Source organism: Balaenoptera ricei, chromosome 2 (genome assembly GCF_028023285.1).
Source record: "Balaenoptera ricei isolate mBalRic1 chromosome 2, mBalRic1.hap2, whole genome shotgun sequence".
Lineage (NCBI taxonomy): Eukaryota > Metazoa > Chordata > Mammalia > Artiodactyla > Balaenopteridae > Balaenoptera > Balaenoptera ricei.
The window spans coordinates 161,492,302-161,517,655 of record NC_082640.1 but is presented as its reverse complement, the minus strand read 5'-3'; the positions used below and the strand labels follow the sequence as shown (position 1 = coordinate 161,517,655).

The 25,354-nt window shown below is 42.4% G+C and overlaps 1 protein-coding gene across 8 annotated transcripts in view; it reads right to left on the bottom strand.

Annotated features, from left to right (window-relative positions):
- TTLL5 (tubulin tyrosine ligase like 5) overlaps window positions 1–25,354 on the bottom strand; it is a 319,306-nt gene that overhangs the window by 48,211 nt on the left and 245,741 nt on the right. For all 8 annotated transcript variants that reach the window (XM_059914699.1, XM_059914700.1, XM_059914707.1 and 5 more), the window contains one exon: window positions 19,574–19,656. In XM_059914699.1, the coding sequence (XP_059770682.1) occupies window positions 19,574–19,656 (83 nt within the window). The remainder of the gene's footprint in view (window positions 1–19,573; window positions 19,657–25,354) is intronic.

Sequence of the window (25,354 nt, the reverse complement as noted above, 5' to 3'; positions counted from 1 at the left end):
GCTTCCAAGAAAGCCATTTTTTTCAAGTGGACAGATTTAATAGGCATCTGTCTTTTGCCCACTTCCCACCCTTTTCTTCCCTGGAACATGGAAACAATGCCAGTAGGAATAGGAACCACCTTATGACAAAAAAAAAAAAAAAAAAAAAGAGAAAAAGAAAAAGCCAATGCTTTAGAGTTAGTCAAGCCAAAGACAGGAGTCTGGTTCCTCCATTATGTCCCTGAGGAGCTGCAGTACCCCTGGATTTCCTGTCTCTGAACTTTTTTTTTTTTTTTCATCAGTCATCAATTTTATACACATCAGTGTATACATGTCAATCCCAATGAACTTCTTGACATGTAAGAAAGCCACTTATATAAGCCACTGATATTCTGAGTTTCTGTTACCTGCAGGGAATGCTCTCCTAACTAATCCAGGGGTGATTCCCAAGCCACCCCTCCTTCCTCCCCAACCCTTCCACCTCCCACCTTCAGCTCCACCCTCTGCTGTGCAGGTCCCAGGCTCCTTGCCAATCAGTAATGCTGTCCCTTCAGAGGCGTTTCTGGAGGCATGGGAAAGATTATCACCACCCCTTGCTCCCTCTACCCCATCCTTGGGAGTGGAGGCAGAAGGTCCACGTTGATCCTTATCCTCCCCCTTCCGAGGTCTGGCTTCATCCAAATGAGGGAAAGTTAAATGGCTGGATTAAAGGCAAGCCAGCCTCACCCACAGATGTCCCCACACTGCCAGAAATCCCCTGCTGAGCAACTGCAGATAACCACCAGGCACTTCAGGGAGGTCCAGGCCACAGGGCCTGGTCACCAGCCACTTAGCTGCATTAGGAAAGGAAGTTGGGAAAATGAAATCACCTAGAGGGGCCTAGAGTTTTGATATGATGAGGCAGTTCAGCAGGTTCTAGAATAAAGCTGCCTTGGTTTGAATTTCAGCTCCACTGCTGACTGTGTGACTTGGACACATTACTTCTCTCAGCCTTAGTCTCCTCATATGCAGAACAGAGATAACAAAGCCACATACTTTTACAGGGCTGAAGAAGATATAATGTGATAAACACACAATGCTTAGCATAGTCCCTGGCATATAACAAGTGCTCAATAAAATGATGACTGTTTTTTAACTGCTGTTGTGATTACAGTGGTTAAGAGCAAGGGCTTGGAAGTCAAATCTAGGTTTAAAACTCAGCTTCACCATCTGTCAGTTATGTGAACTTGGGCTGTTTCCTAGTCTCTACACCGTAATTTTCTCTGTTAAGTGAGGACAAAATTGCTAACTCATTCAGTCATAAACACCTATGGCAGGCCTACTCTACAGGTTCTCTGCTCAACCCTGGGCACATGAAGGTGAATAACACAAACAGTCTCTCTCCCCATGGAACTCAGAGTCCAGTGAGAGAGACATACACTAATGGAAAAGCACAAGGAACTGTAACAAATGCTACAAAGGAGAGCTACACGGGTCTCTGTAAAAGGGGGACATGCCCTAATCAGAGAGGCCAGAGAAAGGAAATGCACTTGAGAGTAGGGGAACAACATTCCAGGTAGAGCAGCCATCTGCAAAGGCTCTGTGGACTGAGGAACTGTAGGGAGTTCAGAGAAGGCCAGGATGGTTAGTGTGGAGAAAGTATGGAGGAAGGGTGGTGTGGGGTAAGAATGGAAGGTAGGCAGGCCATGTAAGACCTTTTATCTAGTTTTATCTTGATCCTACAAACAATGGTAAGCTTTTCTGAAGGGCTTCAGGTGGTGTGTGTATGTATTTGTCAGAAACAGTTTGCATTTTGAAATGCTCATTCCACGGTGACGTGAGAATGGAACGGAGCTAGAAGAGAGATGGTAAGGGTTGATGCATTAAGAAACCAGTACAGTAGATCCAAGTGAGAGTGTCTGGTAACTTGAGCTTGAATCCTTGCAAGTAGGGAAGTATAACCCACGTTTCAAACTAGGAAGGTAAGTCAATGATTATGAGTTTTGGGGTCACTCTGAGAATCCTCTCCAAAAAGACACAGATGCAGCACACCTGATGTTCTGTATACAATTTCAGGGGATTCATAGATCAACGAAGCTACAACCATGGGCCACAGCTCTTAGGTCACACTCCCCAAATTAGATAAGAAAGCTTTATAAACTCTTTGAATGTATCACGACCCCTTTGTTTTACCAGTACTTCTTTACTGAAGGATATACTCTGTCAGCTCTCCTTTCCCTGTTCTCTTATCTCCCTACCCCTACATCATATGTCCCAAGAGCATTCCAAGAGATGAGTCACTTTTCCTAGTCCTGGGAATAGGACTGATGACTCTTATTTTGTCAAACAAGAAAATGGTCTTTGTTCCTTTCATCCATTAGATCCTTGAGTAAGTAATGCCCTTAGGACTACTTATACCTGGAAGCTGTGATGCTGATGGTATAAGTAGTCCTAGATTCAGGCCAGGCTTTAAGAGAACTATGGATTCCCCAAGAACAGCAAAGATCAGATCTCTAGATTGAAGAATAACATTTATTTAATCCAATATATCGCCAATGTCAATTTAGAACACCAACAATGTTTTATAAGAATCCTGTAACTCAGGATTATTTAGAGTGGAGTCCCAGATTGGTACCAGTTTTGAGAACTCTTTGTTATTAGACTAAATGAGACAAGTTTAGAGATTCAAAGTAGGCAGTTAAAACCTTTATAGCAAATTGTCACAGCAATTTTATGTCTGTTGAATCTAATAATAATTTGAGCTTGTCTGTGAGATGTCTTCTTCTTTAATTGATCCAGTAACTTATTTTTTGTGTATTTTATTAAAGTATCAGTCCATGAAGGACTGGAAAGGAAAATAACTAGTTCTTAACCGCCAATGGTTTGAAAAGCATTGCTGTAGTCAGTTGAAAGTTCCCTAATCATTTCTTTAACGATGTGAATGATAACATGGAAATTTTACTCATGAATACAGAGGACTGGAAATGAGCCTGAATGGAGTAGGAGGCACTGAAACCTGAGTCTGAGTTCTAAATTTTTGTTGTAGTAATGCACATTCCCTTCTCTCCTCCCTTCAGGAATGAAAGACATTCCCCACCTCCACTGCTGCCCTCAGCTCTCTGTGGAAACTGCCCCATTACACAAGGGCATGTCCCTCTTCCCAGGCAGCCCATATCCAAGGACAGATAAACACAGAGTAAGTATAAAAGCTGTATCCCAGCCCCCTCATCACAACTCACAGACCTGAAAGGCCATTTCAGTTTTATAGTGTCCTGTGGGGCCAACTTCAGTGTTCTTTGTCACTGCATCACAGCGCAACTTCTCCCATTGTCCAATCCCGTTTCCTTCCATTCCCTTTCCTTCTAAAGGTGCTGATCCCAAGAGGACTCCTTAATAAACTTCCTGCACGCTAATCTACATCTTAGAGTTTGCTTTCTAGGGCACCTAACTTTTTAAATAATATTTAACAACAATATGACCTCAAGGATTATAATGGGAACTAATGAAGCCATGTGTGTTGAATGGTGACACCACAGTAGAACTACCGTTTATTGAGTACCTATCATGTGCCAAACACTGTACTAGGTGCATTACATACAGAATCTATAGTTTTTTAGTGTGTGGTAAAATACATGTAATATAAAATGAGGTTGAATCAATAATCAAAAACCTCTCGACAAACAAAAGTCCAGGACCAGGCGGCTTCACTGGTGAATTCTACCGAACACTTAAAGAAGAATTAATACCAATCCTTCTCAAACTCTTCCAAAAAATAGAAGAGGAAGGAACACTTCCAAACTCATTTTATGAGGCCAGCATTACCCTGATACCAAAACCAGACAAGGATGCCATAGAAAACAAAAATTACAGGCCTGATGAACAGAGATGCAAAAATCCTCCTCAACAAAATATTAGCAAACTGAATCCAACAATATATAAAAAGGATCATACACCATGATCAAGTGGAATTTACTGAAGGAGTGCAAGGACGGTTTCACATCCACAGATCAACGTGATACACCACATTAAAAAAATGAAGGATAAAAATTATATGATCATTGCAATTGATGCAGAAAAAGCATTTGGCAAAACTAGCATCCATTTATGATAAAAACCCTCAACAAAGTGGGTATAGAGGGAACATACCTCAACATAATAAAGGCTATATATGACAAGTCCACAGTTAACACCATGCTCAACAGTGAAAAGCTGATAGCTTTTCCTCTAAGATCAGGAAAAAGACAAGGATGCCCACTTTTTTTATTTATTTATTTATTTGGCTGTGTTGGGTCTTCGTTTCTGTGCGAGGGCTTTCTCTAGCTGTGGCAAGCGGGGGCCACTCTTCATCACGGTGCGCGGGCCTCTCACTATCGCGGCCTCTCTTGTTGCGGAGCACAGGCTCCAGACGCGCAGACTCAGTAGTTGTGGCTCACGGGCCCAGTTGCTCCGCGGCATGTGGGATCTTCCCAGACCAGGGCTCGAACCCGTGTCCCCTGAATTAGCAGGCAGACTCTCAACCACTGCGCCACCAGGGAAGCCCCCGGATGCCCACTTTTATTTGACATAGTACTGGTCTAGCCAGAGCAGTTAGACAAGAAAAAGAAACAAAAGACATCCAAATCAAAAAGCGAGAATAAAACCATCACAATTTGCAGATGGCATATTGTATACAGAGAACCCTAAAGACTCCACCAAAAACTATTAGAACTAATAAATGAATCCAGTAAAGTTTAAGGATACAAAATCAACATACAAAAGTCAGTTGAATTTCTATACACTAACAATGAACTATCAGAAAGAGAAGTTAAGAAAACAATCCCATTTACAACTGCATCAAAAAGAATGAAATACCTAGGAATAAATTTAACCAAAAAGGTGAAAGACCTGTACAATGAAAACTATAACATGTTGATGAAAGAAATTGAAGAAGACATAAATAAATGGAGAGATATTCTGTGCTCATGGATTAGACGAATTAATATTGTTAAAATGTCCATACTACCCAAAGCAATCTACAGATTCAATGCAATCCCTATCACAATTCCAATGGCATTTTTCACAGAAATAGAACAAACAATCCTAAAATTTGTATGGAGCTGCAGAAGACCCTGAAGAGCCAGAGCAATCTTGAGAAAGAACTAAGCATCATGCCATCTGATTTGAAACTATACTACACAGCTACAGTAGTCAAAACAGTATGGTTCTGGCATAAAAACAGACACATAGATCAATGGAACAGAACAGAAAGCCCAGAAATGAACCTATGCATATACGACCAATTAATTTAGGACAAAGGAGCCAAGAATATACAATGGGGAAGGGATAATCTCTTCAATAAATGGTGTTAAGAAAACCGGACAGCCACATGCAAAAGAATGATGCTGGACCAACTATCTTATGCCATACACAGGAATTAATTCAAAATGGACTACAGACTTGAACATTAGACTTGAAACTGTAAAACTCCTAGAAGAAAACATAGGAAGTAAGCTCCTTGACATCAGTCTTGGTGATGATTTTTTGGATTAGACACCAAAAGCAAAGGCAACAAAAGGAAAAATAAATGAGACTACATCAAACTAAAAAGCTTCTGCACAGCAAAGGAAACTATCAACAAAATGAAGGCAACCTATGGAGTGGGAGAAAATATTTACAAATCATATATCTGATGAGGGATTAATATCCAAAACATAAAAAAACTCATATTACTCAATAACTATAAAACCAAACAATCCAATTTAAAAACGGGCAGAGACTCTGAATAGACACTTTTCCAAAGGAGACATACAAATGGACAACAGGTATATGAAAAGGTGCTCAACATCACTAATCACCAGGGAAATGCAAATCAAAACCACTATGAGATATCACCTCATACCTGTGAGAATGGCTAATACCAAAATGACAAGAATAACAAGTGTTGGCGAGGATGTGGAGAAAAGGAAACTCTTGTACACTGCTGATGGGAATGTAAATTGGCACAGCTACTGTGGAAAACAGTACGGAGGTTCCTTAAAAAAATCAAAAATAGAACTACCATATTATCCAGCAATTCCACTTCTGGGTATTTATCTGAAGAAAATGTGAACAGTAACTGGACAAGATATATTCAACCCATGTTCACTGCAACATTATTTACAATAGCTAAGATATGAAAACAACCAAAATGTCTATTGGTGGATGAATGGATAAAGAAAATGTGGTAGATTCACACAACAAAATATTACTCAGCCATAAAAAAGAACGAAATCTTGCCATTTGTGACAACATGGATGGACCTTGAGGGCATTAAGCTAAGTGAAATAAATCAGAGAAAAACAAATACTTGTATGATCTCACGTATACATGAAATCTGAAAAAAAAAACAACAAAAACAAAAAACCAAGTTCACAGATACAGAGAACAGATTGGTGGTTGTCAGAGGTGAGGGGAGGGGGAAAATTTATCATCTTAAATATTTTTAAGGGAACAGTTTGGTGGCATTAAGTACAGTCACGTTTGTGCAATCATCACCACCATCTACCTCCAGAACTCTTTTCATCTTAAAAAACTGAAACTCTGGACTTCCCTGGTGGCGCAGTGGTTAAGAATCCGCCTGCCAATGCAGGGGACATGGGTTCGAGCCCTGGTCTGGGAAGATCCCACATGTCACGGAGCAACTAAGCCCATGCGCCACAACTACTGAGCCTTCACTCTAGAGCCCGTGCACCACAACTACTGAAGCCTGTGCGCCTAGAGCCCGTGCTCCGCAACAAGAGAAGCCACCACAATGAGAAGCATGCACACCCCAATGAAGAGCAGCCCCCGCTCACTGCAACTAGAGAAAGCCCGCGCGCAGCAACAAAGACCCAGCGCAGCCTAAATAAATAAATAAATAAATAATATGAAAAAAACCTGAAACTCAGTACCCATTAAAAAATAACTTCCATTCTATCCTCCCTCCAGCTGCTGGCAACCATCATTCTACTTTCTGTCTCTATGTATTTGACTACTCTAGGTCCCACACATAAGTGGAAATGATACAGTATTTGTCATTTTGCGACTGGCTTATTTAACTCAGCATAATGTCCTCAAGGTTCATCCATGTTGCAGCATGTGTTAGAAATTCTTTCTTTCTTAAGGTTGAATAATATTCCATTGTATGTGTATAACCACATTTTGTTTATCCATTCATCTATTGATGGATATTTGGGTTGTTTCTACCTTTTAGCTATTGTGAATGCTGCTGCTATGAGTATGGGCGTAAAAATATCTGTTCAAGACCTTGCTTTCAGTTCTTTTGAGTACATACACAGAAGTAAAATCGCTGAATTGCATGGTAATTCCGTTTTAAATTTTTTTTAGGAACCACCATAAGAGGCTGTACCATTTTACCCTCTCACCAACGGTACACACAAGAGTTCCAGTTCTCCATATCCTTGCCAAAACTAGTTATTTTCTGCTTTTTTAAAAAATAGTAGCCACCCTAATGAGTATAAGGTGGTATCTCATTATGATTTTGATTTGTATTTCTTTTATGATTAGTGATGTTGAGCATCTTTCCATGTGCTTGCTTATTGGCTATTTGTATATCTTTGGAGAAATGTCTATTCCAGTCCTTTGCCCATTTTTAAATCAGGTTGATTGGTTTTTGTTGTTGAGGCAATCTATAATCTTTACATCAGTCCTGCAAGATTGATGTTTTTATGCTTATTGTACAGATGAGAAAACTGACACTCAAAGAGGTTATGTGATTAGCCCATGGTTGCCAACTGGGAAGTGGTGGAGCCCAGACAGGTCACTCTAACTTCAGAGTTATGCTCTTTCTAGTTTACACTGGAATTCTTACAAAAGTTAGGTATTGTTACTGATGATGACAGTGATACTACCATATGGCACTGAACTTGAAGGAAGAGGAAGGAAGGAAGGTGAAAGGTAATAAGGGTTGAGAGAACTTTAGTTTTGTTTTCGAGAACATAGTACAAACAAATAAAAAGTGTAACGTATGACTCCAGAACCATAATGATAAATTTTAAACTATAATCAATACTATGCAGATCTCTAATATTAGGGTACAGTGTCCAGTTTCAGGTACTGTACAATTTAAGAGGAGCCTGAAGAATTCATGGAGAGTTCGGGAGAGAATAAAAAAGACAGTGCAGTTTTGAAAAGCAAAACCTAATCTGTGTGATAAAGTTAAAGTGCTCCAATTAGTTGGTATAGAGGAAAAAAAAGCTGAAGGATAATGTTTTTCAAAAACTAAACCTCATTTTAACTTTGTTCCCTTATAATGAGATCCTTGGATGTGGTCTAAAATAGAACATCTTTATCCTGAATTCTTCACTGTAACAGAATATAGCAAGGTTATGAATGTGTATGAGGTTGTTATCTGAAGGGTAATGACCAGTCATTCTTTATTTTATAGGAAGTAGTTTTAAAATATTGCCAGAAATAGGTTAGAAATACTAGGTAATTTATAAGGTAGGTGATTCTAATTTTGAAGATTATTTAATAATAAAATGCATTATTTGTGAAATTTTCATTGAAAGATTTCATCTTCTGAGGTTAAGCATTTTACTTGAAGCCAGAAGAATAGAGGGAATAAAGTATTTTCCAGAAAAATTTTATGTGTGTTATGTATTCTTTTCTTAAGGGCGGGTATTACAAAGTAATGAAGTACTTTAGATGTTGCTAGGAAATTAAGAAATTTACAGAACGTAATCCTGACCTCAAGGAGTTTCTGGTCACACTGAAGAGACAGTTAGTTCACCCTAGAAGTAAGTAGTGATAAAAGATGACAAAATACAGCGAAGCGCTGAACGTTGTGATATAAAATGTAAGTGCTCTAGGGATTCAAAAAATGGCAAGATACATGGGATTATGTGAGTAAGGATTATTGGAGGGGACAAAACTTAACTGGATCCTTAAAGGATAAGAAGCATTTGCATATGTGGATAGGTATTCCAGATATTGCCAAAGAATACACAAAGACAGAAATATGAAAATCCACTCATTCATCTATTCGACCTGAATTTCTTAAGTCCCTACTATGGGCTGGGCACTATGCTAAGCCTTGCGGTTTCAGAGTCAAATCACAGCTGACCCTTGCCTTCCAGGGAATTACAGTCTAATGGGGGAAACAGTCAAGTAATCCCTAAGGATACTAGAGTGTTGTAAGTGTCACAGTAGAGGTAATCAGAATTTCACTGGAGCACAGTCAGAAAGTGTCTCTATCAGACTGGGCATGCTAATGGGCAAGAGGAGGCAATGGTGTGCAGGCACAGGAAACTCTACATACAAATAAAGGCACAGAGAAGAAATATGCCGTACGATGGGGTGAGAATATCGCTTAGCTTCCACAGTTTTCACAAGATGTTACCTGTGTCACCTGCTTTCCAAAGCATATAGATGCATCTTCAACCAGTAAAGTAGAAGACTAGGTGTCCGGGCTTTTGCCTAAGAGCACAACGAGCTCTTACTATGCAATCAATTGAGAGAAATTGTATTTTCGGGTTGTCTAAGGTGCATGCAATCCATCCAGTCCTCTAAATAACCAATTACCTTACCCTTGGCTTATGCTGGACCACAAAGAAACTAAGGTTATGTTAGTTTTGTCCTTCACAAAACCATCTTCATTGATTTGCATTGAAATATTTTGCCTTCATGTTGGTCATGCCAAGAAAGACGACCTACTTCTGTTACGTTAGGTTGCTGAGGGCACTATTACTTCATTCAGTGTCCTCTACCTAAAGTATGAAAATACTTCTTTTGGAGTAAGAGCTAGGAAAAAGCTTAATTTCCCCCCAGAGTACTTCTCCCTTCTTTATAATGAGAACTATATACTTTTATTTATCACACTTCCCTTTTTGTCCTGGTTGTTATGAGATTCAGAGCCAAATTTAACCTCAATTATAGTAATTTTCTTTGGTCTTATATTTGAAAATTTTGAAATATCTTTTTTCGGCCTTGATTTTCCCTTTATATTTTATTATTTTATTGCACATGGTTTTATATTTTAAGACTCTGCTAGAGATGAAAAGTCTATGCTGTACCTGCCTAGATACAAGTCTCACCTGAAGAAAACTGCCAGAAATGCATACGTTGGCAGCTTTTCATCACATAATCGTGCTAACAGTACAAGCAGCCTGGCATCTGGAAGGCAGCAGCCGCCTACCTTTTGTTCTGCACACCAGTGACACTTTGCTGGATGAATGAATGGAAAATATTTTGATTATGTCTTTTAAAGCTGAAAGCAGAAAGTGGGGAGAGAAAGAATCTCACAGAGAGAGGTCGAGCCATGAGTATGGCAGAGCTGTTAACCTGGGAACAACGGAAGCCAGTTGCCGAGGAACTGGTCATAGGATGGACTAACAGACTCGTTGTTTAGCCACTATAGCTGCTAACTGTCCCAGGTAATGTTGCAGGTTTTCATGAGGTCTGGCTCTTGAGACCGTTTCTTCCCTGTGCTTATGTAACTTTCTGTAACAGAGGTAAACTGAGGGTATCTCTCGTCTCAACAATCAAAAGGCTATTGTAGACAACCCAAATCCTCTGCATAAAAAGAGGAGGGTAAGAATATGTACCATGCATGATGGTGACTTACACTGGAGAACAGTAGAAGGGAGGAGTAAATATAAAATAGAAGGCCTGAGAGAAGTCACATTTCTAAAAATTGCACATCACAATGGCTGATGAGTAACTATAAACAAATCATTATCTAATAAAATTTGCAGCTCAGCCATGAAGAAATTAAAAAATAGCTTGTCAACTTGCAAAATGTCTTCATTTTGGACTTGTCACATGTCTTAATTTCCCTGGGAAGCAAATTAGAAGTGAATGGCAGGGGGGAAAAACCTCAAAGTCACTTTTCAGTCCAGCTGATATAAAAAAAAGAGTGATTCGTCTACCTGATAACAAAAACCAACCAACAAACAAGTAACACTAAAACAGCAACTTCTAACCAGCTGACTTTTCTCTTCACACCCTCTTACAACCAGGTTGGCTTTCCCAGGTATATCCCCATTTTATCCTGGGGATACGTGCTATGTTTTATTGATGTAGCTAAAGGGACATTCCACACATTCAAGCTGCTCCTCTCTGGTATCGCATAACTAGTCATCCTGGGTTTAGGTTTCAAGAGAAGAGGGCTCCTTGATACAGAAGCCCTAAATGGACATACTTGCGTGTCCAAAAGGCAAGAACAGAGAACTATAGGAGACTGCTGTTTCACTAGTGATGCTCTTCATCCTGGAGACTTAAGAGAATCTGAGTCTTCTGCCTTACAATCATAACTCGAAAGAATACAGAATAAATACCAATGCCAATCATGCTGACAGGGCACTATACTGCAAGTCACCTTTCTCCACGCCCTGCATTACCTTCCTACACTCTTTGCGACCCAGTTCAAATTCTACAGATCGGGCAAGCAGAGCTGTAAATATTGCCATGGGCAAAACTTGCTTTTTCCAAAGACAGGCATGGCTTAGCATGCTGTTTTCTTTCTTTAGAACTTTTAGGGGCAATTATGTCCTACGGATAAAAGGATGGTAAAGCAAAGGTATGTCCCTATAACAAGCATCTCATTGAAGCTAGAAGCACGATGTGTGGGTTCATGGGATGAATAACCACAGAGTATAGATTGATAACTTGTAGTGATAAGTATGAAGACTCCCAGAGTAAGGCAACGTTATACTGGTTACTTGCCCAACTCAGGACTACAAGAATAAACAGGATCTTTTTCCACTCAATGTGAATGCACATTACACAGGACAGCACAAATCTGCTACAGGATGCAGCGGTAGGTACAACTCTAACAATGCACGGTGCCAGGCATTTTTTCCAGCAGGCATGTGTGCTTCTGTAACGTAAATGTAAGTTGAGAAAGGAGCCAATGCACTTCCCTTGTCTCTTTGTAACAAAGTAGTAACTGTTAACAATTGAAGAATCATCACTCCTCTCTTGGGGCTTTGCCAGCTCAGCAAGAGACAATATCAATTTTCAGATGTTATCTCAGTAGCCCGTTTCTTAATCTGTTTCAGAAATAGAGTTCCCTGGCTTTCTTTAAGGCAAATGAACCCCCTTTGGGTGGGTTCTTAGAAGTACCCACCTTTTTCCCCCACAAACTGAAATCCAGGCTGTTTCCTCCCCCATTTCCAACCAGGTTGTTCGGCTATGTTTGAGTTTTGTTGCTGAATGTAGAAAGAGTTACTAAATGAAATGAAAGAGGCCTCAGGACAGGAAAGCATGAAATTTCAATGGCTGGCAGCCAGGCGATCCTGCCCTGTCGAGGGATCCACATCCTTCTTGCGTGGCTGCAGCCAGACTGAGACTAGCAAAACACATACTGTTAAAACATCGCTTGTGCAATACAGCCTATAATGAAGTAAGTACGGTGACCGGTTGCTTAGAACTGGGGTGATACAAACCTAATTGATTCAGATTTTTTCCTGGTTCCTTGTACTACAAATCAAAGTTATTCTTCCTGCTGATGTCTGTTCTAAGAACGTACATGTCGGGTATGGTGTGCTAAGGTCCGCACGGCCAAGGAGGATGTAAGAACGAGGCCTGGCAGGAAGAAGTTGATTTTAGTTGCAGGTCCCAGAGAGGGGGTCACTGCACGCCACGCAGGGTCACAGGGGCAAACACCAGCGTGCTCAGGAGACAGAAGACAGGAGTGAGGGGAAAGTCTAGGCCAGAGCCTTATTTGGGGTTTCCTTGGGAAAGGCTAGGCAGGGCAGGGTAAACAGCTTAAGACTGGCTAGTTTAAATAATTCTGGCGGGCTTTGGGCTATAGGGGTGGTCTCTAGTTGCCTGGCTCCTGGCCCTGGAGTGATTTAGGGCAAGGGAAATTTTGACTTGCCATGTGAGAGTTAGATAAGGAGGTGCTCGGGGATATAAATGTGGGATTGGCTGGTTTGTGTGTGAAAGGCATGTTTGTGGGCAAGTTGTTATTATCTTTAGGAATTAGCTCGCCTGGCAGGGGCAGCCTGTAAGGTCCCCAAATGGCAAAGCATCAAGAATACAGAAAATATAGTTAATATAATTGACTCTGTGATGAATGGATGTCAAATTGACAATAAAGAATCCAAGAAGACACAGAATGATGCATATATTTAAATATGACACTTGCCTGGGGCAGCATATTGGGGGTCTTAAATAGTCTTGAGTCCCCAATATCCTTCAGCACCTCTCTCTCATTCTTTGATAAGAACAACTGATGTTTTGTCAGTCTTATATATAACATGCTATGCAAACACATGTCAAATCCTTGAATTTAACCCGACTGCCTCTCTAAACCCATATATGAAGAGGTTCTAGGACTGTCACGGCTGGTGATGACATTCATTCATGACTGTGGATGGGATGAAGGGATCTCTGCCCAAGCAGTGATTCTGTCTACACTGCATTTCAACAAAAATAAGGCATGCATCTGGGTGATGGGCTGTGGACTCGGGTTCTGCCTCTTGACTTTGTAAACTACCTAACTCCCCTGCTCAAGGAGAGGCAGCCCACTGCCACCTGCCATCTGCCAGGCCTGCCCCTGGAGTGTCCCAGCAGTATGCTGCACCCACTGTCTCTGGGTTCACACACATTTGGCATGTGGTCTCACCACCTCAATACAGCATCCCCCACCTTTATGTACAGCTCAGGCTCAGTGGGGCTGTGTTCGCAACACAGATTTAAGTGTTGAGAGATGGGCTCTTTCCCAAGGCTTCTTTGCTGATGATCCTATTTTGCCATGTAATGTTCTGGGTGGATTGTAAGGGATACTAGTGAAATAGGTTCAAGGAAAGTGATATTACAACTGAGGCAAGTCCAAGTCTCACAGTCCTGGAAACGGATGGACATTAGTACTTCTTGGCAGGCTGCTGGTTTGGTTTGGAGCTTGATGTCATATTCATTCTTCTGGCTGCCAGTCTCCTGAAGGAAATATTGATCTTCTTGCTTTAGCTTTCTATAATATATGTTATTAGTGATGAACACATCACTGGATAGGCTGCTTAGTATCAGGATTGAAGGACCATTGGCTAAGTATTACCAATGGAACTCTGGTTGTTTTCAGTTTCTCTGGTACATTTTGGTAGATGACCAAGTCATGGATTTGGTGTTCCCTTCTCTCTTCTCATTCCTTTTTGGAAAGAGTTTAGATGGGCTGGGGAAAGATATTTGAAGCTTTCTGATCCAATGTAAATGAATCCTGTGGTGGGTAAATAATTTTCCTCCCTCCTTTGCTCTCCTGGGGTAGTTTGATGAATAATGCTTCTCAAATAAGTTTATAAATATTCCCCTAGAGGTAAGAAGAGTATTAAGCTCATAGCAGGTGTGCCATTAATGCTTTAGTGTGTAGGGTAGAGCAAAGAGGAAAGAAATCATCAAAACTTTGCAGTTTCATTGAATTTTCTGGAAAGTTTTGAAGGCGATAGCTGGGAACAAAATACTGGGGGTAGCACTGGTGAAGTGTGGGTACAGCCTCACATGATCAAGTCAGGCCATTTCTTTAATGTAGGAACTTTTTTTTGGATGAGTGGTAGGATGGGGTTTATAGTTCATTTTGCTGCCAATTATAGTATATGCTTATATTAAGTAACTCAGAAAGAAGCTTAATCAATCTCACAAAAAAATTTTAAAAAATGTGTTCCCTGCCTGTCTCCCATTAGCTGAAAGTCCAGTTCACAAACTATCCAACGGTAGTCTAAAAGCCTTCTTTCATAATAAATATCTTTAATAAAAAATATTCATTCTCTTTAGATGCTATTGTAATTGATCTTCAAATATCATGCTTTTCAGTATAGTCTGTTACATTTTACCTGTGAATAACTCAATTTTGGCTTTAGTTTCTTTCTCTGATTGGCCTGAATGTCCCCATACTTTTCATCAAATGCCTCCATAATAGTAAGGAAATTTCTCACTGCCACAGTGCCACCTACTGGTAGGTCAACATAGAAGCAAGCTAGCAGTAGTTTGACCCACAGATTTCGAGAGTCCTTCTGAGCTTTGGTTTTATAAAATGCCAATTTCCTAGTCATCTTGAGAAACTATCACTTCTCTTGACAGCTATTAAGTCTCTTGCTGTGGCGTAAAGTCAGCAAGTTATGATTTTAAAAATGCTCTTATTTCTTACTGTTACCTTAAATTGGCCCTGACTTCACCAACTTTGATTTTCTCTGTCCTATAACTGTAGCAAGGGCTCCAGATTGTGTGGGCAAGGGTTTGGATCTGGCGAAAATAACTTGGGGAGCGTCCAAAGATCCTGAAAAATGTAAAAAAAATCCCCACTTAACACTTTATTTAATCTTGGCTGAAAGGACAAGAGGTCAAATCTAAAATTAGACTTTAGGGGATCATCATTCTCCCCGATGCTGGCACGCCATTTCCTGCCAAACATCAAATCCATCCTCTCTCTCTTGCTTTTTAACAGCATAAGAGTGGGTAGTAGACCCAAATTCTTGTCCCTTTGACTCTGGGGAGAGAAGAACGTTTTGGGAGCAATAAAGGGTATAAGACACTAGGGCAAGCATCTCAAGAGTTTATTTTTATTATTAATTTATTATACTCCAAACCCACCCGGGATCTCCAACAACTATACAACGCATGTGAAAAGAACAAGAATCTGATAGTGAAAATAGGTCATTCTGCTGAGAGCTGCCAGGCAAATAATTTCATTTGAAAGTCAAAGTGATTTCTAGATCCTTAGGGTTTGGGCTCCACTGGGTTTACTTTATATTAAAATAAGTTCCTTTCTCTTGTTGTCTCACTTAGAGACAACGAAGTGGGCAGGCAGAGGCACACTAATGTGCTGCTGCCTTGTCCCCATGCAAAGAGCATAAAGCTACCCTGAATTTTACCAGGGTCCGAAATGATAAATGCTTAACGGGGGACACTGCTTCTCACTCCTTGTAAATGAAATCCAGCATTGGTGTTCAAAAGGTGGTATGGTCCCTTCCTCCAATTATAGATCTACAAGAGCTTAAAAAAAAAAAAAAAAAGTTGGGCGCAGTGCATATAGAGGCTGGGCTCCAGGACAGGAAAAGCTTAGGCGTAAGCTAAGCGGCTGGGATGAGGGCAGCTGGTATGGCTTCAGGCCCTACAACAATGGTAGTTTACACCATCAAATCAGCACGAGAGAAATGTCAGTTATCTAATCTGTTGCTCTCTGCTATTTTAGTTCACCATCACCACTTCAGACCTCAAGAAGAACACCATGGTTATAAAGAAGGAAGGCCGATGGCTTTGGCTTTGAGCCAAAGGCCCTCACTCCAGCTTCCTTCTCAAATTTCCAAATTTGCTGACTCTACACCTTCCCCTTCTATAGCAAACACAGAATATATAGCCTGAGGTAGGGAAGTCAAGGAAAGTTAACACTCATGGAGCATTCCAGGCACTCTGCTAAGAGCTTTCACATTCACTACCTCATTTAATGTTCATAGTAACAAGAATGCCACTAGGTCACCAGCAGCGGGAAAGGACTGACTTGCTTTTCAACAGCGCCCTGGGATGAACCACTATCTCATTCAGACTGCCTGACGAACAAGGTCACACAGCTTGAAGGCCTGGTTGGGCTAGACTTGAGGAAGGGTCAAGGGGTCAGGAAGCAGACTTTTGCTATATTCACGGACTCAATAACTGAGTTAACTGGACCAGACAGGGGCTAAATACCTTTCATAGTCAGTTTAGTGATTCCTATACACGCAAAACTTCCCAGCTCTCAGAGAGACGTGTAAACGTTTTGACTTATTATAGGGGTTGTTCTTCCTTCTTCTGGGTTTAAAGAAAAATGTTTTTAATAGCAACCTAACCTTCTCCCTGTTAAAGGACATGCTTCTAAACCCCTAGAATAACACCTTTAAATCTATGTGTAATAAAGAAAAACAGATAATTTGTAGGTAAAACACTGAAGTGCCAGGTAGTTATTTACTAGCTCTATAAATAACTCTAACAGGGTTAGTTATTATTATGTTGCTAAGGTAAAACATTTATTGGGAAGTATGGGAAATGCCTGAACCTTGCTACATCATGTTCATCAGCATTTCTTTAAGGATCAGGAACACCAGGAAAGTCACAGAAGAGGAACAAATTCAAAGGACTTTAGAGGCCCAGAGTCATTTGGAGACAACAGAAGTAAACAGCAGGCTACCTCAACAAGGTGAGAAGAATAATGCACTTATCTTAAGGTAGAAGCAGGGAGAAAAGATAGATATTAGAAGCCAAGGAGAAGTACAACTTCTCCTTGCTCTGTGGTTTTATACTGATACCAAATTCAGTACAACTGTTACAAAAACTTCTAAGTACTGTCAACAGTCGGTAAACACTAATTCATGATCAACATGCTGAAAGTATGACCCACCTGTCCCTCAAATTTCCAACTTCCTCACCCAGAGTGCACGCAAAGAGTTCAATTCCATACTTAATGTATCAATTAGACACACAAATGAAATACGCAGGTTTCCTGGATCTCCTGAGCTTTGTAAACCTCTCCAGCCTCAGCCAATTTGAAGAGCTACAGAGGCTCTAAAAGCTGTATCTCATGGAAACCCTTCCAACTAGTCCATGGTTCTCTTAGCCACTCACTTCTCAGGCCATAAGAGTTCCAAGGTGGAAATTTAACTTCCTTAAAAATAACTACCAGGGGCTTCCCTGGTGGCGCAGTGGTTGAGAATCTGCCTGCCAATGCAGGGGACACGGGTTTGCGCCCTGGTCTGGGAAGATCCCACATGCCGCGGAGCAATTGGGCACGTGAGCCACAATTACTGAGCCTGCGCGTCTGGAGCCTGTGCTCCGCAACAAGAGAGGCCGCGATAGTGAGAGGCCCGTGCACCGCGATGAAGAGTGGCCCCCGCTTGCCACAACTAGAGAAAGCCCTCGCACAGAAATGAAGACCCAACACAGCCATAAGTAAATAAATAAATAAATAAATAAATAAAATTAAAAAAAAAAAAACAAAAAACTACCATGTTCTAGTAATTCTTTTTTGGGGGAAAGGGGGGTTTATATACCCATCAAATATTTCTTGAATTCAGGTTCGAAGAGTTTAAGTGGAAAACAAAATCTTTATACTCTTTTCATATTATTACCTGACTTGGGTGCAGTTATAGAGCCTTTCTCTGTATACTGCTTCCTTTAAACCTCACAGTAAGCCTATGAGGTCTATGGAATTATCCCCATAATACAGTCAAACTAACCAGGCTCCTTAGCGATCTTGTAATCATTTTAAGGTGTATTACGTCTCACACACACACACACACACACACACACACACACACACACCCTTGCACCCTGCCCTTAAGCTCCTCGATGGCTCCCTACTGCTCTCAAGAACAAGCTCCCTCCCCGGCTCACAGGCTGGCCCTGCTACCTCTACAGCCTATTCTCTTGCCACTCCCGGCTCAGGCCCCAGTCCTCAGCACGAGGGCTCCCCGAACATAGTACCTTTTCACCACCCGCCCCCTTCCCTCAACTGGCCTTTGCCCACGTTGTTCCCTCTTCCTGGAACTCCTTCCACCCCACACCTCCCCTCTCCCGGCTGACCTGTCTACAGTCAAACCCCAGCTTAGATACTTCTTCCTCTAGGAAGTCCTCCCCAATCCCTAAAGAGCCGGGGCCAGGTTGGCCCTTGGGTTCAAATACTGCTTCACCATTCACTAGCTGTGAGATTTGAGATAACGTTTCATAATCTGTCTGTGCCTTTATTTCTTCAGCCATAAAACGAGGACTACAGCTCCTATGTTATATGCATGTTTTGTGAACAAATGTAAAGCATTCAGAAGTGTGCCTGACACACAGCAATGCTCAGCCAAGGCTGTCTATTCTCTGCATCCCCAGTGCCAGATATCCCTCCCCACCCCACACAGCAGGCTCCCGCTGACCTCCCTCTCCCCGAGCCTCTAGGTTCCCTGACAGCAGGGACTGTCTAGTTCACCCTTTACGCACCCCAGTGCCCAGCATGTTACTTTCTCCACAGGAGGTGCTCAAAAATAAACTTGTTGAGTTTCAACAAATCTTCAAGTTGAGATTCAACTCAACTTGTTGAGTTGAATCCAAGTGGATTTGCTTTCAATCTTCTGATTACCTATTAGTGTATTTTTATGAATTATTACTCACAGAAAACTATCCCTGGACCAATGCTGCCTGACTTCTATGTTGAGAGGCTTGAGGCCCTCAGCAACTACCTGGCAACAGACTGTGACATTAGCACGACAGGACGCAGATCAGACCACAGCTCCAGCTCTGCATGCATGGATCGTCTCCCACAGGCCCCTTGACTTTCTGAGCTTCCGTTTCCTCACGTGGAGGTGACAAAGGTATACCTCACAGGGTTGTGGTGAGGATTTAGTGTGAGATACTACATGTGGAAATACCATAGAAACAGTACAACACCAGTCAAATACAGGCTTTTTACTAAATGCTGCAAATCTGATAACATTCTACCAGACGGGGAAATTTCGCCTACCCCAAACTAGTTCTGGAAAACCATTTCATCCTAAAATGTCGCTGTCATTTGGAAGAAGACAGTAACAAAATGCCCACTTGCCAGTGCTCCAGAGGCCTGCATGCTTCGTTCTCTGAGCTGGAGCTCTCTTCAGAGGCAGGAGAGAACTTGCTGGCCCAGACCCTGCCCGCTGTCCCACCCGGAACTGACCTGTGGAGCTGGTGACGGGCACAAAGGCTGCAGAGTTAAGGCTGCTCTGGAGTCCGTCCAGCTGCCCTTCAGTGGAGGAGCCCCTGAAACACAAGCAGCTTGGTTAGACCTGCAGACAGAAAGGTGAGGTCAACTACGGCCCTGCAATGGCTCGGCCTCTTGCTTTTGGTGTTGCCACTCATCCCCTTTCTTCTTTCAAGTCAAATGTCGTCTTATCAGAAAGAACTTCTACGACCAACCTATCCCCTACTTCTGAAATGTTACATATTTTAAAATTTATTGTCCATCTCTCCCCACTGGAACACAGCTTCAAGAAAGCACGGGCTTTGATCACTACTGTGTCCCCAGTGCCTAAGCATTCAACAAATACTTATTGAATGAATAAATTAAATTCCTGGTATTGACTTGGATAAATCATAAGTAAAGACATTAAAAAAAAAAAAGTTTCATGTAGAGCAGTGATTCTCAACTGGGGGGGGGAGGGGGGCAGATTTTGCTCTCTCCCCCCACCCTCCCACCAGGGACACTTGGTGATGTTGAGATAGCTGTGGTTGTCACAACTGCGGGGCCTATGGCATCCAGTGGGTAGAGGCCAGGAATGGTGCTAAGCCTTTCCTACGGTGCACTAGAAAGTGCCCCAAAACAAAGAATATTCTGGTCCAAGATGTCAACTGTGCCGAGGTTGAGAAGCCATATACAGAGGCACCTCCCCTCGTGCCACGTTTGACAAGAGATAGGACAGAGTATATTAGATTCTTTGGACACAGGTTCCCCAGCCACTTGTCTTAGAAGCTCTATGACTGGCCTGATGCCCTACAGACCATGCCAGGTCTCCCTGTTACAGGCTCTTATAGCTTTGTCATTCTTTCATTGCATTTACCAAAATTACAGGACCGTGTAACTGGTTGCTTAACAGCTGTCATCCTTGCTAGAATGTGCGCTCCATGAAGGCAGAGACTGCTTCAGTCTCATTCACTGTTGTATCCATAGCTCCTAATATTGCATTTTGCACATACTAGGTACTTAATAAATATTTTTTGAAGTAATCTCACCCACTGCCCCATTAATACACTTATTTGTTGGGCCCATCTACCTTGACTTTAGCTGACATGTAACAATTTTACCTGGGAGATTCAAGTTCTCATACTCAGTTCTTTATTTGTTGAGCAGCATCCAACCCAATCTTTAGTACCTTCGCCCAACACTATTTTTCCATTTACTCACTCAAGCAAAACATACTTATTAAGCATTCCTGTGCTTGGTGCTAGTGAGGAGGTAGGCATTTGGCAAATCCATAAGATACAAACTGTGTGATAAATGCTACGGAGAAAAAGCACAAGGTGTTATGAGAGAATGAAACAGAGAACCTGATTTAGATGGTGAGGAGAAAGGGAGTTCCCTGGTGGCCTAGCGGTTAGGATTCAGGCTTTTACCACCGTGGCCCAGGATCTGGTCAGGGAACTGAGATCCCCCAAGTCACGCTGCATGGCCAAAAGAAAAAACCTCTTCAAAAAATAAATAAATAGGGCTTCCCTGGTGGTGCAGTGGTTAAGAATCCACCTGCCAACGCAGGGGCGGGTTCGAACCCTGGTCCAGGAAGATCCCACATGCCGCAGAGCAACTAAGCCTGTGCACCACAACTACTGAGCTTGCACTCTAGAGCTCCCATGCCACAACTTCTGAGCCCGTGTGCCACAGCTACTGAAGCCCGTGTGCCTAGAGCCCGTGCTCCGCAACAAGAGAAGCCACCGCAATGAGAAGCCCATGCATCGCAACGAAGAGTAGCCCCCGCTCGCCACAACTAGAGAAAGCCCCCGTGCAGCAATAAATAAATAAATAAATGAAAAATTTAAAATAAATGAAATTTAAACTAACTAACTTAATAAAAAACATTAGTTGTGTACATGGTGAGGAGAGTGGTCAAGGATGGCCTTTCTGAGGAAATTGTGCTTCAGGCACGTCATGAAGTCAGGAGAAGTAGGCATTAGCCAAGAGCAGGGAACAGGAAAGAGCTTTTCACAGAGAAGAAATGTCTATATAATGATTCTGAGGCAGAAAGGGGCTTAGAATGTCGTAGGAACCTTTAAAGACCAGCAAAGTGTGCACCCGTCGGGTGTTAGTCAGGCGGTGTTTGCCTAACATCCTTGACGGGAATCACCTGGGGTCGCTTGTTAATCACACAGCTTTCCAGGCCCTTGGCTTGGAGATTCTGATTCAGTGGTCTGGGACAGGCGTTGAGAACTCAGGCTTTTTTTTAAGCTCCCCAGGTGCCCAGGTGATTCATATCACCAGAGAAGTCAGGGAAACACTGACTGGTGAGTAGAGGAAGGTGGGATGGGAAGCGCTGGGAGAGGCTGGTAGAGGCTTAGGTGCCCAGGTGGTCCCTACACCCCTGATGGAGATGTGCCACATGAGAACACACCCCAGCAGCGATGCAAGGATCACACTGTCTTACAGCCCTTCGTCTCTAGCGAGCCTCGATCTGGGCACTGCCTACTCCTTTCCACTTTTGCTTTGAGGACAGGGGAACCACAGAGGCAAAAAGGAGAGAAAGGAGCAGAGGGCTTTTTCCCTTTTCCCAAGCCTCAGCCTCGGAGAGCTACATCTGGAATGCTTATGCAATTTATTTAAGCCCCTTATGGACCCAAAAAAACCATCCAAAGCATCTGTAGGCTCATATTTGTGCTTCCAGGTCCAAGTGAAAAAGGAAAAGTTCTGGAGGGCCTAGGATGGGCTCTTTCCTTTACAAAAGTTAAAAAACCCAAAGGCCCATTCACTTGTGTTAGGAGCAGCTAAGTCAAGAAAACTTACGGGGCTGATCTCAGCGTCATGGAGGAAGCCCTAGTGTTAGCAGTAAAAAGGGAAGCAGGCAGGCGAAATTTTGGAGGCAGTAGAAGAAATACAAGCAGGGAACAGAAAGCTTCCGGAGGCATGAGAAGAGTCCCTGGGGGTTTAGAGCTAGTGACTTCTTTCTCCTCTCCTCTCTGGAATTCCTCTCCTACCCTTCACCTTTATAGGATTCCTCCTGTTCCTCACCCAAGATCTCCTGCCCCTGTGTCCCCTTTGCACCCAGTTCCACTCACTCTTCCATCCTCCTCCCTCCAGCAACTCCCACCACAGGCCTCAGGAGCCATTGCTGATTCCGACTTTGAACATTTCGAACGGTCCTACTGTTTCTCGCACAAGGTCCCCTTCTCCCCAGTGGAGGAGAAATGTGTCCACAGACATCCAAGGGGAAACTCAGAGTAAATTTTTCCATAGAGACACTGGTATACAAAATGGTTTGGGTTTATGTTATTACAACTTTAGGCACATTATGGGTAAATATGCTTTTGCTGTGATAACATCATTTCCTTGGGAAAATACGTTCCAACTTCTGGACAAACCACTCTGAAATGAGAACTTTTAAAACATCACTTGTCTAGAGCCTGTATGTTAATTTGCACTTGCTGATCTGCTTTTGCAATGATTCTTTGCTGCTTTCCTGAGAGTACCTGTGTTTTAGGAAATATTTACATAGAAAGGTATGTATATGTCCCCTTGGTTGTTTCTTTTTTCCTTTTTTTTAAAAATAAATACATTTATTTATTTATTTATTTATTTTTGGCTGTGTTGGGTCTGTTGCTGTGCACTGGCTTTCTCTAGTTGTGGCGAGCAGGGGCCACTGTTCCTTGTGGTGTGTGGGCTTCTCATTGCGGTGGCTTCTCTTGTTGCGGAGCACGGGCTCTAGGCATGCGGGTTTCAGTAGTTGTGATGCGCGGGCTCAGCAGTTGTGGCTCACGGGCTCTAGAGAGCAGGCTCAGTAGTTGTGGTGCACGGGCTTAGTTGCTCCGCTGCATGTGGGATCTTCCCGGACCAGGGACTGATCCCGTGTCCCCTGCACTGGCAGGCGGATTCTTAACCACTGTGCCACCAGGGAAGTCCCCCCTTGGTTGTTTCTAAGTCTGTTACTGGGCTTTAACATTAAGGTAACAGGACCTATGTTGTAGGGTTGTTGAGGATTAAATAAGATGGTGGATGTAAAGCACATCCTAGTACAGTGTTGGGTATTACATTAAGGGCTAAATAAACATTAACTATTACTAGTATTGTTATTTTTACTTAGGAATATTGACAATCTTTGCATTCACTATAAGCCTATCTACATAAAAATATTAAGTTGGATGACTCACTGATTCTAATTCAGTATGGATTATTGGTGCTAAACTGTAGAAGAATGACCATAGATATTCAGAACTTGCAACTTAACAGCGATTTGCTATTAGAGTCAAAAGGTAATTATTGGCAAGCTACCAGTCAGAAATCAAAATCAGTCAAAATTACTCTTAAACTCCCTTTGGAAGAGAGGTCTCATTTGAGATTGGCAAGCTGTCTCTTAATAAAGCTAATACACATCTTTTTTTCCTGCCAGCATCAGAATTAATCACTGTTTCTTCAACTGTGCACCAAATGAAGTAGCTGGCTTGTCATATAGAATATGCATCTTTAAGCATGAGAATTACACATAGTACAGTGGGATGCTCTTCCTATAAGAGAAGCATGCATCTCGCATCTTGTCCTGAGGGGAATATCAAGTAGAATCAGCCACTATCGAAATTGTACTTTCTCTTTCTCTCTGAATAGCTGAATGTGCAAAGTTAAATGTGTGTTGGATGCAGCTACATTACCTGTGGTGTTCTGATCACAGTACAAATGGAATACAGAGAGGTGGCTAAAGATGAGTTCAGAAAAATGAGTTATAAAAGTATGCAGGGGCTTCCCTGGTGGCGCAGTGGTTGAGAATCTGCCTGCTAATGCAGGGGACACGGGTTCGAGCCCTGGTCTGGGAAGATCCCACATGCTGCGGAGCAACTGGGCCCGTAAGCCACAATTACTGAGCCTGTGCTCTGCAACAAGAGAGGCCACGATAGTGAGAGGCCCGCGCACCGCGATGAAGAGTGGCCCCCGCTCGCCGCAACTAGAGAAAGCCCTGGCACAGAAACGAAGACCCAACATAGCGATCAGTCAATCAATCAATAAATCTTTAAAAAAAAAAAAATGAGACAACTGGTGTATATTTGGAAAAAAAAAAAAAAAGTATGCAGGGACTTCCCTGGTGGTCCAGTGGGTAAGACTCCCCACTCCCAATGCAGGGGGCCTGGGTTCGATCCCTGGTCAGGGAACTAGATCCCACATGCATGCTGCAACTAAGAGTCCACATGCCACAACTAAGAGCCTGCAAGCCACAACTAGGACCTGGAGCAGCCAAAATAAATTAAAAAAAAAAAAAAAAGTTCAAGAGTTTTGCGGTGAGAAATACTGAAAAGATGGGACGAGAAAGGTGCCATTAACTTTATATCACACAAAAGTTAGAGTTCAAACCAAGAAGAGTGCTAGGTATGACTATCTGATCCTGTAGTTTTCCTTAATTGTTATTCTCGGAAATGGTGCAAGTTCTAGGAGACGGAAAAGAGATGTAGTCAAAGGTTGAGTGTTAGAGGCTTACTACAATCTCAGCTGTGGTAATGGGCTTAGTTCAGACCCTTCTCTGCAGGTGAACTGTCTCTAATTATCAAAAGCTGCTGAAGGGCAGGATTCCTGATTGACAGCGACACTTAAAAACGGAAATAAGGGAGGCTTCCCTGGTGGCGCAGTGGTTGGGAGTATGCCTGCTAGTGCAGGGGACGCGGGTTCGAGCCCTGGTCTGGGAGGATCCCACATGCCGCGGAGCAACTAGGCCCGTGAGCCACAACTACTGAGCCTGCGCGTCTGGAGCCTGTGCTCCGCAACAAGAGAGGCCGC